Source organism: Punica granatum, chromosome 4, assembly GCF_007655135.1.
Source record: "Punica granatum isolate Tunisia-2019 chromosome 4, ASM765513v2, whole genome shotgun sequence".
Lineage (NCBI taxonomy): Eukaryota > Viridiplantae > Streptophyta > Magnoliopsida > Myrtales > Lythraceae > Punica > Punica granatum.
The window spans coordinates 1,192,523-1,210,630 of record NC_045130.1 but is presented as its reverse complement, the minus strand read 5'-3'; the positions used below and the strand labels follow the sequence as shown (position 1 = coordinate 1,210,630).

The 18,108-nt window shown below is 36.4% G+C and overlaps 2 protein-coding genes across 2 annotated transcripts; both read right to left on the bottom strand.

Moving 5' to 3' along the window:
- Positions 1-3,982: 3,982 nt before the first annotated feature.
- LOC116206378 lies at positions 3,983-6,842 on the bottom strand. The gene is made up of 4 exons (XM_031539231.1): positions 5,044-6,842; positions 4,759-4,889; positions 4,531-4,628; positions 3,983-4,376 (listed from the first exon to the last, which is right to left on the bottom strand). The coding sequence occupies exons 1-4, from the start codon at positions 5,270-5,272 to the stop codon at positions 4,259-4,261; spliced, it is 576 nt and encodes a 191-aa protein (XP_031395091.1). The 5' UTR covers positions 5,273-6,842; the 3' UTR covers positions 3,983-4,258.
- A 124-nt stretch (positions 6,843-6,966) lies between these two features.
- LOC116206377 (glycine-rich cell wall structural protein 1.8) lies at positions 6,967-8,060 on the bottom strand. The gene has a single exon (XM_031539229.1). It carries the CDS (start codon positions 8,010-8,012, stop codon positions 7,260-7,262), a length of 753 nt encoding a protein of 250 aa, XP_031395089.1. The 5' UTR covers positions 8,013-8,060; the 3' UTR covers positions 6,967-7,259.
- Positions 8,061-18,108: the final 10,048 nt, after the last annotated feature.

The following is an 18,108-nucleotide window of genomic DNA, read 5'->3' as shown; positions in this document are numbered from 1 at the left end:
TCGGTTAATTATTTCAATAGCCAAAGTATTCCAGTAATTTGTCTTCTTACTAAAAGTATCTATATACACTGCTGTATTTCTTTTTTTTTTTCCTGTTACAATAGGAGGCTCATGGCCTAATACAAAAAAATAAAAATAAAATCTAAATAAAGGAGCACAAGTAATCACATAATCGAACCTAAAACCTCTAGGTTACCAGATAAGAGCGTTAACCACTGTACTACACCCCATTTCTCTTTTATTTCATATCCTACTATGATTACAAACCGTGTCAAGTCGAATATATACCTCTTACTTGAGTCCAGTAATACATATCAGAAATCATTTGGCAAAAATGTCCATTTATTAATATATTTTTTCCTTTCCTCTCCCTTACTAAAGAAACCGAAGCTAGGGTTGGCCATACCATGTTCTCCATTTACATTTAAAAAAAAAACCTCTCCAACTATTTTCATTCATTGTTCTGAACTCTCAAACTTCTATTTCTTTTTATAAATCACCGCATCTATAAATATTATCGGCATGTGAACATCATAAAATGTTTGTCCTACTTAAATAAAGAGAATGTGAAAGAAATACTGAACTAATTAATTAATTAATATATAAATCTCAATTTTAATAAATTAATTAAAATTGTATAAAATTACGTGTGTAGCGCGGATCAACAATTTAATATACTTAAATTATCTGCTATTATATTAATTTTCTTATGCATTTATTGTTTGGGGATTTTTTTTCTAAATTATATTTTGTATTTAAGAACGTCAAAATTAGATGTTCACTTTCGTGATTGGGAGATACTTGTTCCCCAGCGAACCGATTAGATTTGAAACTGTATTCATCGAAAATTATAAACTTCTGGATATCAAATAGTGTATGCAATCTGGAAAAAAAAAAAGGAAGAATATGTGGCCTCTTTTTGTCATACCAAAGACAAAACCTTATACATAAGAAAGGCGAATTCGGACAATGAAAATGGTTCTTGTTCGATATAATATAACAGCCTTTTCTCCCACGTTTTTGGTCTACTTGATCATACATCACGTGTGGAGAACCTAAAACATTCCCGAAAGAAAAGTTCCCAATACCATACATAAATTCACGATAATACCTCTATGTTCTGTTTAACTTGTATGTAATAAGAGTTCAATTCAAATTTTAATTTGTTTACAGAATATTGATGTGACGAGAATAAAAAGATGTTTACTTTCAAAAGCTTTTTTATCATTCGATCCCGCGGAACATTGAACTTGACATATAATGACGTTGTCTAGATAAATCAATGGGCAATTCGTATAATTTGGTCATATTTTACGGTTACATAGCTAAATCATAGAAGGCTGACGATGAAAGGGTTCCCTTCCTTCTCAGAGGCGGGGACCACATGAACGAGAGGTGAATATTTAGAAATATATATATTTATATTTAATTAATAAATTGAAGATGATAATAACAGACTAAAAAAATACAAAATAAAGGGGCAGGACAAAAACGTGGGGGGCAAGTGGAGGAGTGGTGTGGGACACGCTTTTAAAATTGGGGAATCATTGCCTCCTGCTCAGCTCCCCCCTCCCTCGTTGGAATTGCCAATTAATTTTTTTTAATTATTAATATCATATATTTTGCATAAATAAATAAATATATATATATATATGCTTGTTTTTATTTAACTGTATTTCCCATTTTACCCCCAGGTTGCATCTACACGTGATTCATTCCCTTTGGCTGCTTTTGCCGAGGACACGTGACGTTTGTCGTTTCTGGCGGCTCGGTCATTTGACCCGTCACGAGGCGGCTTCCCCGCTGGACGGTTCCTTGTTCCCTCCTCCTCTTTGGAACCTTCTCCTCTCCCTCTCTCTACCCCCGCGTAATTAAACTTTCTAATTTAGAAATTACTATAATAGTTTAATCATAATAAGAGCAGCCCATTAAAAAAAAAAAGAAAAAAAAAGAAAGAAAGAGCAGGATATTACGGGGAGCAATTAACCCAACTATGGGCTCTCTCCAGTCTCCACTCTACTATTATTGCATTAGCTATCTTATGGAAAGTACATCTTTTTTAAAAAAAATTTAAAAAGTATATCTTTCACAGTGTTGAAAAGTATATTCAAGAAATTAACATATTAGTTCGAGATTTGAATTCATGAACCAGTGAGACAAAAAAAAGCCTTATAAATTAAATGATATGATGGTCGATAAAAAATAACTAGAAAAAGAAAGGTGTATAAAGATTAATCTAAAATTCAATAGCAACTCAAATCGACTAGAAAAAAAAAAGGAAGAATGAAAACAATAAGAAAAATGGAGAGTCATCGATTTTTTAGGGTGACTTATGACCAATGGTCAGATGCATTATCTGATTAACGTGATAATGAGGATTTAAATTTGCTATTTTAAACAAGCTCAAAGGGGCTAGGAGTCTTGAAGATACCGACCTTCAACTTGAATATTTATCTGACCTATCTCGAGCGGTCATGGTACCTCTGTCACTTACAATTCTGGTCTAATGGGGTTAAGTATACTTAGATTGGCGTCTAATTATTGGGATTGAAGGTATAAAACGAGACCGAGGAAAGAATGTCTTGTTGTATATATTTGTGTAGTCATGCGTGGATTATATGAAAGCAATCGCAATGGGCCGGTCGGTGACTCGGTCGGAGCCAACAATAACAAAAGGTGGGCTCGCACTGCAGTAATTCATTGGGCCCCATGAAGATGTCAACTTAACAGTGGGCCCACAACATTCAATTTTGATTAGGCGCATACAAACTAAAAGACAAATAAAAATTAGATTGGAGTAAATTAAAGGACAGTTTAAAACCTTGTTTGGGATGGATTAAGGACTAATGATCCCACGTGAAACTTAATGATGGAAAAGCTTGGAGGTTAAGCGTGATTCAGATGCTAAGGTGGCCCCTAGACAAAGTGATGAGTCACGTGCTTGTTAAGTATGTATGACACTATTTGCCTTCCATACTCCATAGGCACAAGGTACAGATGATATTATTATTATTTGAGATATGATAAAGTACATCGTTCCTGAATATTTTTCTACTACAGTTAATCATGAGTGATTTTGTGTGGACATACACGTCCGAATAAGTCTGGATATATTTGAATGTGAGCGACTCCGAGAATGGGTACTCATTCTGGGGAAAATGTTGGAAGTTATGTCGAATTGAGATCAGGACCGGATCAATTTGAATAAGTTTTCCCATGTATGTTCGGCCGATCCATTGAGAGGTCCAACTAAAATTATAATGCTCCTAACATTAGATTTTTTATTTGTTGGAGGCCCAGGTTCGACATAGGTGTTTTTTCTTCTTTTTTTTTTCAATCAACTACTACGTACCTCAGTTGCTGCAGTCTCTTGGCACTTCATAAATTCCAAGAACAGCACTGGAGCCCAACAACAACATATACTTAGTAAGATCGATTTCAAGATATATCGGTAAGGGAATAATTTGTTTTGTAGCCCAACATTAACAACCGGCCGAAAATTAAGAAAATTAAAAGAGGCCCATCTTCTGATTGGGGTGCAAATTTTGCGTTTGCATGCCAATGTAATTAATTAACATCACCAAACCTTGCTTGAATCAATCATTTCGATTTGATAGCGAACTCTTGCTCCATAGCTGATCGCAATGAGGATCTTCGAAACAAGAAGCCCGAACAGCATGCAGAATTTAATTATAGTACTGCTGTTCGAGTTCTAAACCAGCTACCTAGCTATAGCAGCTCGTGATTCACCTTTCAAATTTATAGAGCAGCTGCGCTGCCCATCTTTGAGTTAATTATAGTTTTTCCAGCACCGTCTTTATGGCAAACACAACAAATGGATTCCTTTGTTTTTTAAGCCTAATCGAATTTGACCTTTGAGATTTCATTCGGTACTGTCGATGTAGAGAACATCTAATTCAATTCAGTTGTCGGTTGAATAAGCTGTTGATTTGTGATACTTGGTCAATTATAAATCTCGGTTGGAGTGTTACTGCAGTGGCGCACTCGTCCTCAACCGTTCGGGAGCCAAATGGAGAGTACATAACATCAGATTATTAGTGATCAACGTAAGACAAAGAGGGAATACAGGAGGCGGAAGTACATTACATCAGATTATTAGTTCTCTCGTTCGTCGTCAGGGCCTCTAATCCCTGCTCTGTCTTGTTTTTCGGGTGGGCAGTATTCCGTCTACGAAAATCTCATGGGCCTGAGGCTGATCGGAGATCATCCATTGTGGATAGTGCGCTTCAATATAATGTTACTGTCCATCATAAGAATGGCTAGTCTTGATAATGTCTGCTTCCCCCTTCTCCTTCATCATCACCATATTGCACCGCAATCTTTCCACATAGAACTCTCTGTTCTTTTTCATATGCCTGCTTCCGAATGCAGGCTTACATTATTAATTCGGTAAATTCTGATGAACAACGCAACATATCATGAGAATTTTCTTTTATTGAATATTCTTGTTTTCCCGTTTCTTGTGAGTGACTGTTTCTTGTCAATTAGTATTAGATTCTATGGCATTACCTGTCGAACACGACCCAGGTAGCATGGAGGTTGGTGATTTTCTCAACCACGAGAAGCTGGCATGGATATCCCATGACAACCTCTTTATGGGGCACCGCCTGCATTATTAATATATGTATCTTACATGAGATTGATCAACTAACAAATTATCATTAACATGTATGATCAGAAACCCAACCTCAAATAATGGATTGTGACATGGTCTAATATATTGATATGTAATCCTACCGCATAACTTTTGCAGAGATCGATGATTGCTTGAAGCTTGAGGTGCTTGGGGTCGCTCTTCCACTCAACGTTGTTGTCTTGCAGGTTCTCAAATTCCATCGGCCAAACATCATGCCAGGTCTTGACGGAAACTGAAGACAGCGGAAGATATATACTCAGAGACACTTGACATATTTGGAGTACAGACGTAAATCTTACAATAATGAACATTACAGGGCGTAAGATATAGCTGTTCCAATATATATATATATATATATATATAGCTGGAGAGAGAGGAAAACTCACGGGGAATGTTAAGCCACGGCATGACGCCGAGCAAAGTGATGACGCAACCTGGGGTGATAATGTTCTGGAGAGCCCACTTGAGTGGCTCCGTGGTGAACTCTATCAAGCCATCCATCACCACAACCACATGCTGCTGTGGCGAGGGAGTGCTGGACCCCGAGGAATATCCCTTATGCAGGAGAGATTGATCCCCTTCCAATTTCTTATTGAATCTGGAATTGACACCCATCTTCCAGTACTACCGCAAACAGAAATGGTTAGATAGATAGTGCTTTACACGAAACCGTCTATGACACAGTGGCTGCCGGAGTGCGCGGGAAGGATTCGTGGACTTGGCGTAAAAGCTTTTTATAGGCGGAGAAATTTTGTCAGGAAGGAAAGAATGCAGCCTGAGAAAACTAGGGACCTTTGCCTAGGTGTTCAGGAATTCTTAGCTTACAGAAACAATGGCCTCTCTTTGGAATTTTATTTAAGAGGACAGAAAAAGATAAAGATATGCAACCCGCAAGGGTTAGCACAAGAATAATTCACGAGGTCTTAGGTTTGAAACCCCTTGTGCGTATAGTTCTTGATGAGACCACCCACACATGTGCTTGCACATGGACTTACCTAGATTTATGGACTTGTAGGGTGTTTATGACCCGGAGAGAATAAACTCCTCGTTATCAAAATAAATAAATAAAGATATGCAATATGTTTACTCTCATAAATATCCAAATTTCCTCCATTTTCGTTAAACACAAAGTGAAAGTAATGTGTGTAAGGATTTGTAGCATTGTTTTTAGCATGTAAAACGGATGCCATGCATTACTCCAATTCCCTGCAGGTCAATTTATATAGGAAAAAAATTATTCATAAAACAGATGATACCTATGAGGAAATTAGCATTTCTATTTGTCTCTCATTTAGTTCTCCATCTTCCTTAATAGCATGCACGCAATGTATACTAATTAACCGTCGATCCAAGTAAGTAGTTCTTACCGACCCTTTCATCAAAATGTCTTGTTTAAACTAAAAAATAATAATTCACTCAACTATAACATTATTTTTTTTAGTGGATAACGGGGCAGGCTGGAGCTCTAGGAAAACAGATAAAAAAGAAGTTAGGAAACACAAAGATGGGGTCAAGAGACTCCAATGATTTCGCTAAACAATAGGCTCCTAGTCCAATTAGCATGTGGATGCTGATAATAATGTATTCCCATGGGTAATTGCAAAATTGATGGTCAATATTATTGTATATTAGTATTATCATTAAAGTTCCTTTAATTTTTTGAGCCCTTTAAAAGAAAACAGGAAAAGGGAATGATAACATGAAAATAGCACTTTTATTTTTTGGTTATAAGAGAAACCGATGAGTTTAGTACAAAAAAATAAAAATTTTAAATAAAACACGTATAGTCTCACCAAGAGAGTGTCAAAGCTGGAACTTTTTTATTACTAAGCGAAAACGTGCGCTACTGCGCTACACCCACTTTTGATAATCGGAAGTCCTGATTGCTTCAGGGGTTAGGATTTTAAATGCTCACTATGGTTCATTACTATACTATCTTATAGTTCCTCTTTCGAGTTGCTAGCACCAAGTATTTTTTATATCTTCTGGGCTTGAATATCTTCGCGTAATGTTTGTTGGAGTGTTGCTTAATCGGCTTCTCCTTTCCATTAATCTTTACGATTAGAGTACATATTAATTAATTAGTCGTATGATATTTATCTGGGAGAGAAGGAAGGGAAACTGGGAAAGTATATGTGCCCATGTTCCTCCCGGTCATGCATCATTGGCAGTAGACTGTTTCCATCCCCATGCAACGTACGTAAAGTTGCCTTATTACACGGCAGTTAAGGTTAACATATGATAACTTCCCCCCCCGTTACAACATGTGATAACTTTCATATGGAAGAAGAGTGCACCAAAAATATATATTAGACACAAATTGCACCATATATTATATCATATATATCGTAAAGCCGTACGTGCAATACAAACTTAATGTCCCTCCATTCCCATTTTAGATGTTACTGCACTTTTGATTGGATATTATAATTAAATTTATGCCAAATTCATGCAAGTAGGTGATAGAGCTAATTAAACGGATCTCGTCTCCATGACACGATGAATTAATCTTATTTTTGTTTAGGATAATAAGTTGATGGAGGGGATGAAGGTGCACTTTGTTTCCACTTTAGGAAGCAAAGTGTTAATCATCAAAATAAGATTAGTAGCCGCCGCCATGGCCACCACCTTCCCCGCCCCCAGCACCACCTCCAGCTGAACCTCCTCCGCCACCACCTCCAGAGCCACTACCGCCTCCTCCACCATGGCCTCCAGCACCACCCCCAGAACCTGAACCGGCTCCTCCGCCACTGCCATACCCACCTCCATGTGCTCCTCCAGCATAACCTCCTCCACCACCCCCACCACTCCCTCCGCCGCCGCCGCCACCACCTCCAGCTCCTCCGGCACCGTACCCACTACCAGACCCGCCTCCCTCGCCACCACCATAACCAGCACCTCCAGCACCGGATCCTCCACCACCACCACCACCACTGCCGCCTCCACCACCGCTACCACCACCGGTATACCCTGCACCACCACCACCATATCCAGCACCCCCACCTTCCCCACCCCCGTATCCGGCACCATGCTCACTGCCAGCACCATAGGCGGCTCCACCACCACTTCCACCACCACCACCTCCACCATGTCCTCTGCCAGCTCCTCCAAAACCCGCCCCACTCCCTTCTCCACTGCCACTTCCACCAGCATACCCTTCAATTCCATGCCCTACTACCTCGGCATAGCCACCGCCGCCACCAGAACCTCCTCCACCTCCATAACCACCAACACCCACCAAGGCATGAGCATCAGCCTCGACCGAAAAGAGTGCCCTAGAGGCCGAGCATATCCCCAAAGCAATCGCCACAAGAAGGACCACACCAAAGACGACCTTGTGGGAACGAGAAGCCATTGAGTATGTATCAATGGGCTTGATCGATTTGAGTCCAATCCCTCATCAAGGCAGGGGTATATATAGGCTTAGGGGAAATTCTTATGGTGGGCTCATAAAGCGCGTTTGATGCACAGAGAATGGTTGAGGCACATGCAAAAAGGCCAATAAGGTTTCTTCAAAATAATGACAACACTGGAGTGGGGCTATAGAAGTGAAACACTCACTAGGAATAGCGTGCTTGAAGAGACCCCTTTTAAAGTTTAGTGTGTTCTTGCTGTCGTCCACATCTCACTAATTCATTCATATACCATATATATAGTACATGTAATATTTGATAATTGATATCAAATACTATATCATATATACACATTTATGCATCACTCGTCACATAATTTATACACAATATGTCTTTAGTTTTCCTCACGAAATTCTATTCACGCACTTCCTTCTAATCGAAATAGCTCTTTCACGTTAAGCAAAGTCTCATAATTAAGACATTGGGTTTGAGTCTTGTGAATGAAGAAAATCTACCCTATAAAAGTTTTATCCCTTAGTCGGCTGACCCAACTCGAACTGAATTAGTCGGGATTCAATTGGATTCTAAATATATCAGGGTACGCTACAAGCCAAAAAATAGCTCTTTCACACTCCTCTTATGGGATGGATAATCCACTCAAGTTACGTTCAGCAATGTTAGTTCTTAATTTGGTATCCGAGAAAGATATGTCAGAGACTCGTATAATTTATATCTAATCTCATATCTAATGGCATACTCGATCTGTCCAGTGTTATATATATTCCATATCACCATAAACACATAGCTAGCAAATGTTTTAAATTTTATTGCACCTAATTGATCCTGATTGTAGAGTAAATATGCCCTAGCTATAAGAGAATTGTTGATGGTCTTCTCTTAATTCTTGTGAGATATATGATTGGCTTACGATTATCTTTGGTAATGCTGATGATCATATATTTCTGTGTACGTACTATACATGGTATTCTACATCATTACATGGATATCTCCCACACACGCACGCACACAAAGATCATATCCAATATGGCAAAATAATATATACAAACAAACTTTAGTGGACAATCAGATCACATGCTACAGTGTGCCCAAAACAAAAACCCTTCTGCTACTCCAAGTAAGTCATGGCTTGCAAGCTACTTGCTGTGTAGTGGGAAATCCAAATCCTTTTAATTCATTCATTTTAATTTGCGGCCAAGTGGAATCCTTTTGTTTCCACACTCAGGTGATCAGAGACGGCCGGGTCCCCTCCCATCATAATTTTTGGAATTTGTAGTTGCCTCTTCTAATTTTTTTTTTTTTAAAAAAATATTATCATTCGCCTATTCAAAAATCTCAGCCCTCTTAATCCAAATCTTGGATCTCCGTCACTGAAATAGATGCGCTTATAATTTTTCAATTTGCACCACGATATATCCAGAAACTCAATATGATCCTAACTAATTCAAATTTCAATTTGATTGGCCCTTTAAGGGTTGTATCTTCTCCGATCATAGATTTTTTTTCTATTCATAAGTTTTGAACCGAAATTTTACTCAAGAAAAACATGCGTTGAACCAACTGAACAAATCATCATTCACTACAAGAAAATTTTCTTTTAGAAACAATGATATTTGCTTCCAAAAGCCATTTATTTGCCTCTAACGATATTAGAGACAAAATAGTAAATTGCCTCATTTACGTGTGTTGTTCTAGATATATAGAGGCAAATTAGCAATAATAATTAAAAGTAACTAATTAGTACTTTTAGAGTTAATTAAATTTGCCTCTAATAAGGAGTTATAACAACAAATTTTATTACTAAATTTGATATTTTTAAGAACGTTTGTAATTGCCTCTATAAGGTTTTTCAAAATAAATTATGGTAATTACATGTGCTTATTATCTCTCTTATATATTTCTATTGTACATTGAACCCGACTTGTTCCCTTGACTAGCATAGTATTTTTAGTCTCACGTCTTTACTATTTCACCACCAATGCATCTTTGAAATGAATGACATTTCATTTATATTTAATATTTTTGCCAACCCTTAATAAATACGTAAAATTTAAATTAAGGAAATAATTAATATGCATACTATATTAAATCAAATATTGTGCATATATATCTTTAACCTTCCGGGTGGTAAGTTGAAAATTGTTAAATTACCTAAAAATATATGTAACAAATCATAAATAAACACAAAAGATGAACTAAAATACACAAAAAGAATACTAGTTTACCATATTATATAATTCAAAATCTGCATAACGTAAATCTATAAATAAATAAAATATATTTTCTACTTATTTTGAGAGTAATTTGAATATCCTTTAATTCATGTCGAATAAATTATTAGGTAAAAATAATCCATCAAACTTTTTAACATTTTATCTACTTACTCGGTGGGTAAAATTTCGTAAGTTTGATGCAAATGAGAATTAGATCTAGAGGCAATTGTATTTTACCTCTAAAAAAATATATTAGGCGCAAATAAGATTGGATATAGAAGGAATTAAGTCCTTTGCTTCTGAAAAAATATTTAGTGACAATTTTTTTTAAATGTCTCTACTAATATGTTTCTAAACGTTTTTTTTTTAGGCAAAAGACTTATTTGTTGCTAATAATTGTGATATAGATTTGTAATTTAGTAAAGTATTTATTTTAGGTGTTTTTAGAGGTAAATAAAATCCACATAAGAGATATATATTGTATTTGTCTCAAAATGAGAATTTAGAGACTAATGTTATCATTGCCTCTCATGATTAGTCTCTAATAAGGGTGTTTGTTGTAGAGATTGGTGTATATGGGCTTATGTCTACACAAATCAATATATTATCTATTTGGGCTTTAGAGAATTGTTAAATTATCATAAGTTGGGCCACACTGTGCCCGGGATAATAATAATGTGTTTGGGCCTTCAGATCAACTCCCACCGAAAGCTTAAGTATGGTACTTTTCATGTTTGAAAGGCCCATTCGCCTTCCGCCCAATGAAAGAAATGCCCATTGCTCTCAGCCAGCTTGAGCTCCTATTTTGGATTGGATCCTTTCCTCTATGGGCCGGCAACCTTTATCACGGGTCCACACACAATAAATCGAGAACTAACTACGCACCATTGAAACTGCCTATCATGGCGCTCAAAATATCCGATACATGTCGAGCTAGCTATCGATCTATTTGAAGACATATCGCCGATTAAAAGATGTGCTAGATGACACACAGATAGACAATGGACATGTACAGAGTCCAGTCACCGTCACGAATTAGGCAGAATCAAGTCCATCACGAGAATGAATGATCCTTCATCTTGTATGATATTTTGAATTAATGATCTCTCCATATATAACTAGCACGTACACAACATAGTGGACGGTGGTTCCACTTGCTTTTCCAGCCGATGAAAATGATTTCGAGGGCTGGTGTGATTCATGCCTGCTGATAATCATTAGGAATATCATTTGAGGCATATATTCTCTTTGCATCATTGACCAAAAAAGATAAAACACCTAATATATATATATAGGAATATAAACCCTAGCTGTCCCCCTATACCTAGGTCGCTATACTTATAAGCAGAAACCTAACTCATTAAGTGTACCCTAGGTAATAGCATTTAAAAGAAAAAACTAATATTATAATTATATATATTGTAGAAATTACATATATATATATATATATAGACAACAATTAGGTCATGGAACTGTTAATAATTAATTCGAGGATCATAAATTAGCTGGTCGTGGCGATATTTATTTAAGGAAAGAAAGCAGATGGCTAACTGAAATTCCCAATTTGCATAAGACATCATTAATTGCTGTGCTGGCAAGTAGCTAGCTATCAATCGCAACTAATTAGTTATCGATCTTCTGTTGCATGCATGAACTTATACTTGTCTTTGTAGATATCACTTGCCAAGTTGTGCCAGCACTTCATTTTTAAGTGAACACTCATAAAACAGAAACACATAATTGTAATTGTAAGCTTATATATATATATATATATACCTGTATATGTATTATATATGTACACACACCCAAAGCATAAGTCACGATAATGGACAAGGCATAGGGCCATAGCCCATATTTGTTTGCCAATGATAAAGGATGACCTCGAACTCATCTAAACATGCTCTTTTTTTTCTCTCCCTTTTTTTTTCCTTGAGAAAGTTATAGCTTTTTGGCTACAATAATTAGAAGAAAAATAGGTGCAATGCCTAATAATGGGTTTGCATGGAGTGGGTGCGGGTAAAAGCAGCAACTTGACCCTTCCCATTTCCCGTCCTTTGTCTCGTCATCTCTCCAAGGGGTCACGAAAGTCCATTTTTCCAATTAATAATATTAGGGAAACGATCGAAATTAGGATGAGAAAAAGAATAATATGAAAATATTTACTGATTTATTGATTATTTAATTAATTGTTTATTGGTTTAAGTCTTCCTCACTTTGGAGAGGAGAAAAAGATGGTGTGGAAAGGGAACAAAAAGATGAGAACAAAATATATATATACATTATATATATATATATGGGCCACAAGAAATGCAAGTCTTCCACTTTCTGGCTAGCAACTTGCCGGGTCTTCTTAATTAGAAGCCAAAATAAATACGCCACAGCTTTAATTAATTAAATTATTTAATAATTAATTTAATTGATTATTTAATTTTAAAATGCAAACAAAAATTTCGTGGTCGTATCACATCAGAAATATGTACATTAGTGAGTGGCTAGGCCGAATCCGCAAAATGCTATGATTGTTTCGCTTCCTTTGATCGACTGCGGAGATATTCTAATTTGCTAATAAATATCTTTTTGTTTAAATTAATCAAACATATATATATATATATATGTATGTATAAATGCAACCCTAGGTATGAATTATATTATACTAATATATTGTGACTTTTCCTATGTATGTGTGGGTGTACTTACATCACTAAACGTATGCAACCTCGCATCTCTATATATAATTAATGAATATATGAGGAGATGTCCGGGCATTACGTTCTCCTGAATCATAGATGACAAATGAGACTCATCTTGGGGAAAATATGATACGACCATGAGAATGGAATGGATAATCCAGTAATTTCCGTCGGCCGTCGATATATATATGGTCAGCTTCTACATATAGTCGACTTTCTCAATAGCTAAGCATGAGACATAATATATATATATATGTGTGTGTGTGCGCGCGTGTATATATATATATGCTAGTTCGGCAACTCCTGAGGACCATATCATATCGATCGAATATAGATGGGCCAGAGATAGGGCCCATGAATGTCAACGGCGAACGCTTGAGCGAGGGGAGAATTGGAGAAGTTGGAAGTCTTTTTCTTGAGTAGACTATTCACTTATTCATTAGTCACCGTTAGTACCCTTGACATATTTTTGTCACCAATTAGCCCCAAACTTTGACATTTCGTTTACCATTTATACCATTCCGTAACGGAACAGTGAGAGAAAAGGTAACGCCGTCTATAAAGTTTTCGTCACGAAAGTTAACGGAATGGTATAAATGATAAACGGGATACCAACGTTTAGGGCTAATTAATGGTAAAAATATGTTGAAAGCAAAAATGGTGACTAATGGATAAATGAGTGAAGGCAGTGGTATTCTATTATTATTATTTTTGAGCGTGTTCAATTATAGGAGTGGGGCCCACAGGGGAGACAGAGTCAGACGACGAAATTGTAAAACACGGCACACGTACGAACGCTCTTTATTAGTAATTAATTAATTAATTATGTAATATAAATAAACGATGGGGACCGGGGTTGGGTTGGGTTGGTCAGCCGCGGCGTGCGATTCTTCCACCTTCTTCCATTTCAAGTCTCAAGTTCAATTGGGATTACTTTGACTACTTTGCCCGGCCCCCGCCAAAAGTCAAAAGTCAAACTTCTCCCACCATACTTTTTCATCCCATCACTTGGGCTAATTAAAAATATTGGCAATACCAACAAAAGTCTTGATCGACTGGTAAGCAATTCACTTCCGTAAAGAGGAGAATACAAGTTTAAATTTCGGGAAGTATACTTATTGGGAGGAAAAATAACATTTAATGTTCGATCTACTGACTGAATTAATCAGATCCTATTGGACTCTGGATACTAGATACACACCTAAAAAAAATCTTGACAATTTGAGTAAGAATATGTAGCAGGAGTAACCGTTTTCGCTTACCAATTAAGAAGTTACGGGTTTAATTTTTTATTATAGGGTTACCTATATCTCTTTATTATTAGTTATATTAGAATTTTTATTTTTTTATATTAAATTTATGAGATTTGTTATAATCGAAAAAAGAGAAAAAATTATCGGTTACTTATCAAGAAGAAATTAAGATTAATCTCTTGGCAGTCCAAGCCAAGAAGATAGGAACTGAGCTAGAGAAGAATCTCCCCATTGCGAGGCTCAATTCGATCGGACATCCATTTCGACGTTTATTTGGCGTAAATATGCAGGTATTGTCTCCATTGAGACAAGCAGCATTCCTGGAGCATCATTATCCCTCTATACAGAAAACGCATCCGTCAATTATTATAACAATTCATCCATTTCTTATACTCCATGTGTATTGCGTTTCTAGTTTTTCTCAGTATTATGAGAACTGGAATGAATGTTGAATCGGGAGGATCATAGGTTTACGGGTTCAATCAGGAATTCGATAGGTCGGACCACGCGTTTAATTAAAATTAAATTTATATTTATATTATTAAGAAAATCGATGTTTAACATACACCAATTCAAAATTACATGGAATGCATTCTTCTTTTTTTTTTACTTAGCAATTAATGATTGTCCATTGATAACAAAAACGAATACATGGGAAAATGATCAAGAGAAAATTACAAAAACATAGAACATACAATAGATCTCCGAGATCACTGCAAAGGAAAAAATAATGTGACAAAGCAAAACAACGAGCACAAATACAGTTGCAGAAATTCTTCCAGTTATTGTATGTATGTTCCTGACCTCTTAGAATTGAACTGTATATGATCCCAGACAATGCCGAGAAGCAAAGCCGATAGCAAACCATATAAAGCTGCTACTGTGCCGAAACAAATGAGCAAAACCAAGAGGAGCCTTGAACCGATACTCGATACAGTGACTCTTGACAAATCACAACTTCATATCTAGTATATCAAACCAAATCTTAACAACCCAAACCCTCGATAGTTAAACCAAAGCATCCAGACTCCTTTAATCGTTTCAAACCAATGATTATCATTAAAGACAATCAGATCAAATTAGACAGGATGGTTCACACTAGCGACTATCGCAAGGGAGCCGAGACCTGCCGAAAAAACGATAAGGAGGCAAGCCACAAAAGGTCGTTTTCTACAAGTGATGGTTTAATCAATCAGACTAAACCTATAATCCTTTCACTGGAGGGTGGGGATACTATTGTAGCTGGAAGCGGATAAGCCACAGATGAGAAGCCACCACCAGGGGGTGACGAGGAGGTCCGATCAGTAAGATCGGTAAAGAGTGGGAAAGTCGGGTATAATTTTAGTGGGGTTGGGTTAGGATCAGAAGTCAATTAGCTCCGACAATCGGGTCAAGTCGAGCTTGGTAGTTGGACCAGGTCAAGTCAGGCAGTTGGCTCCACCACCAATTGAAAGAGGGTGGCAGTCAGGCAGTAGGTTATCTCTGATCCAAAGCTCCATCACAGGAGCATGCCAACCGCAACCGCTCTCCACTATAAGGCTAACCGAAGAGGGAGAGGGCGTGGATCACGGAGGATAGGGAAACCCACCGTCATAAACCACCCTGCGACCTTCGTGATATCATCTTCACCGCCCTCGACAGAGATCTACAACGTAGAGATAGCAAAAGTAAGCTGTCCGATGACGATGGATTTGTGGTGGAGAGAGCCTGTAACCCTAGCCGCTAGGAAAAGGTGACATATCAGAAGTGGCGGAAAGTCGAAAACGCTGAGAAGATCAAGTTGATGTGGTTGGAGAGCTAAAGATCCAAGCTGGTGATCGGAGCTTATGAGGAGGCTGATGGGAACTGACTCTGAGAGCCAAAGCAGCAGCACCGACGGCCACGGCGGCACCCTACACCTCTATTACTAAAAGAGGAGGAAGAGGAAAAGGGAAGAAAAATATAATTATCTAATAGAGAAGCATGGTTGCGCGGTTAGTGAGTGTTGTAGCATTAGTGGCTAATGAGAGGTTAGGAGATTGAGTCCTGCCCTAAACATAATAATTTTGAACATTTTTAAATACAAAAAGTAAAGCTTGAGAGCCCATTAAACCGACTTTGCTTAAAAATTGGCCGGTTTCATGTGTTCAACGGTTCAATCCTTCATATTTGATCTTAACTAAGAACCAAACAAATGAGGGTGTTGGTTTCGGTCAAACCGATCTAATCGGTCGGTTCGGTCCGATTCTAATAATAATGGTACTTCTCGCTCTTCTGGGACATGCAAATAGAATATCTATCTATCCGTCCCTCGGACTAGATATTATATGGTACGTATGCCATTAGTGCAAAATGTGCATGTATATGTAAAGCATGATTTTCATTGGAATATTCGAACCATTTGACTTGTCATTTTCTTTTTCGAAAATAAAAATATAAAAGTAACGTTTATCTTTCGTATGTAGTGACCTGTGATTGATTATATATCGGATGTGCAGCATATATATATATATATATATAATATCGAATATTTATTGTTCTAGTGCTGGGGGATTAATGTGCAATAAAGCTCGATATGCTCTTTTCTTTTAATAATAATAATAATATATTAAAAGCACACATAGTGTGTACACATCGATGTTGTGGAATTAATATTCCAAACATAATGGGATGACCACTGAAGTCATCAACTGTGAATTTTCTCGGAAGCATTTAACATCCAAGTTGAATATGTCCATTCAAGTCTCTCTGAGGGGGGGGGGGGGGGGGGGGGGGGGGGGGTGGGAACCTGTGTGGGTCCCAGTCCTTTTGCCTCTTCCAAATGTGTACATACACACATATATACCATACATACATAAATACATACATTTATACATAATCGAATAATTCAATATATAGTATATAATATCACATCATATTCCCAACTAATAGTAAACACCAAGGGAGCGTTTGATTTCAGAGTTAAAGTAACTTTGATTTTGATTTTGATTTTGATTGTGAAAAAAGACAAATGAGATAGTATTATAAATTTAACTTGGGAAACGTGTGTTTTTATTGTTTAATGGGTAGAGTTAAAATCAAAATCACGATTCTAAAATCAGTTTTAAATTTCAAATGGGGCCCAATTATCCTTTCGCATGACATATAAAATCCAACCAAAGCAAAAGGGCTCTGTTGCATTCTCTTCACGATAATCCTTTTTTCCAATTTTTGAGTTTAAGCTAATAGCGCTATATCGTAATATTTTTCATTTATAAGATCATAACTTTTTGAAAATTATATTTTTATTTCTGAGCTTAAAACACTTCTATATCATTTTTATGACAATCATTCTGAATTTTGAAAATATATATTGATCTCTTAACATAGCAAAATATTTTTAACATTTAATTTCAAGTTTTGTACGATAATTAGATAATAAAATTAGACTAATTTTGTATAGTTCAATATATAATTTGCATCAAACAGTCCCAATTAGTGAGTATTATAGTACATATTTATTTAGTAGTAAGTATAATAGAGAAATTTGTTGTAGATGACACCCCTTATGATAAGTTCATATACATTTATTTTATTACCCATATTTTAAATATGCAAAATTTGTGACATCCTTGTTTAATTCTTATATTATCACAAATTCAAAAATAATAATAACAATTTATATCTTATAATGGAAATTAGGTTAACGTCTAATTGAATAAATGAAATTCACATGATTAAATCAACTCTCTTAAACTATTTAAATTTTGTTCACTTATGAGAGATCATTTATTAATATAGGGTCAATTTCAGTATATGACTATAAGTTCGCAGAATTAGTGATTTGTTATTTTTCTTGGGAATTTTTTTTATGAAAAATTAATTATTCTTTGTATTGTACGCGGGTTCATCTTTTCATACGTTTATTTCATTTATATATATATATATATATATATATATATATAT

Bases quoted from the DNA above. Each gene is read 5' to 3' on its own strand.
- LOC116206378 (XM_031539231.1), bottom strand. From the start codon at position 5,272: ATGGGTGTCAATTCCAGATTCAATAAGAAATTGGAAGGGGATCAATCT. The intron at 4,890-5,043 runs GTGAGTTTTCCT...CGCTGTCTTCAG, and splicing joins GCCGTGGCTTAACATTCCCC to TTTCCGTCAAGACCTGGCAT. The intron at 4,377-4,530 runs GTAATGCCATAG...ATTCGGAAGCAG, and splicing joins ACCTGGGTCGTGTTCGACAG to GCATATGAAAAAGAACAGAG.
- LOC116206377 (XM_031539229.1), bottom strand. From the start codon at position 8,012: ATGGCTTCTCGTTCCCACAAGGTCGTCTTTGGTGTGGTCCTTCTTGTG.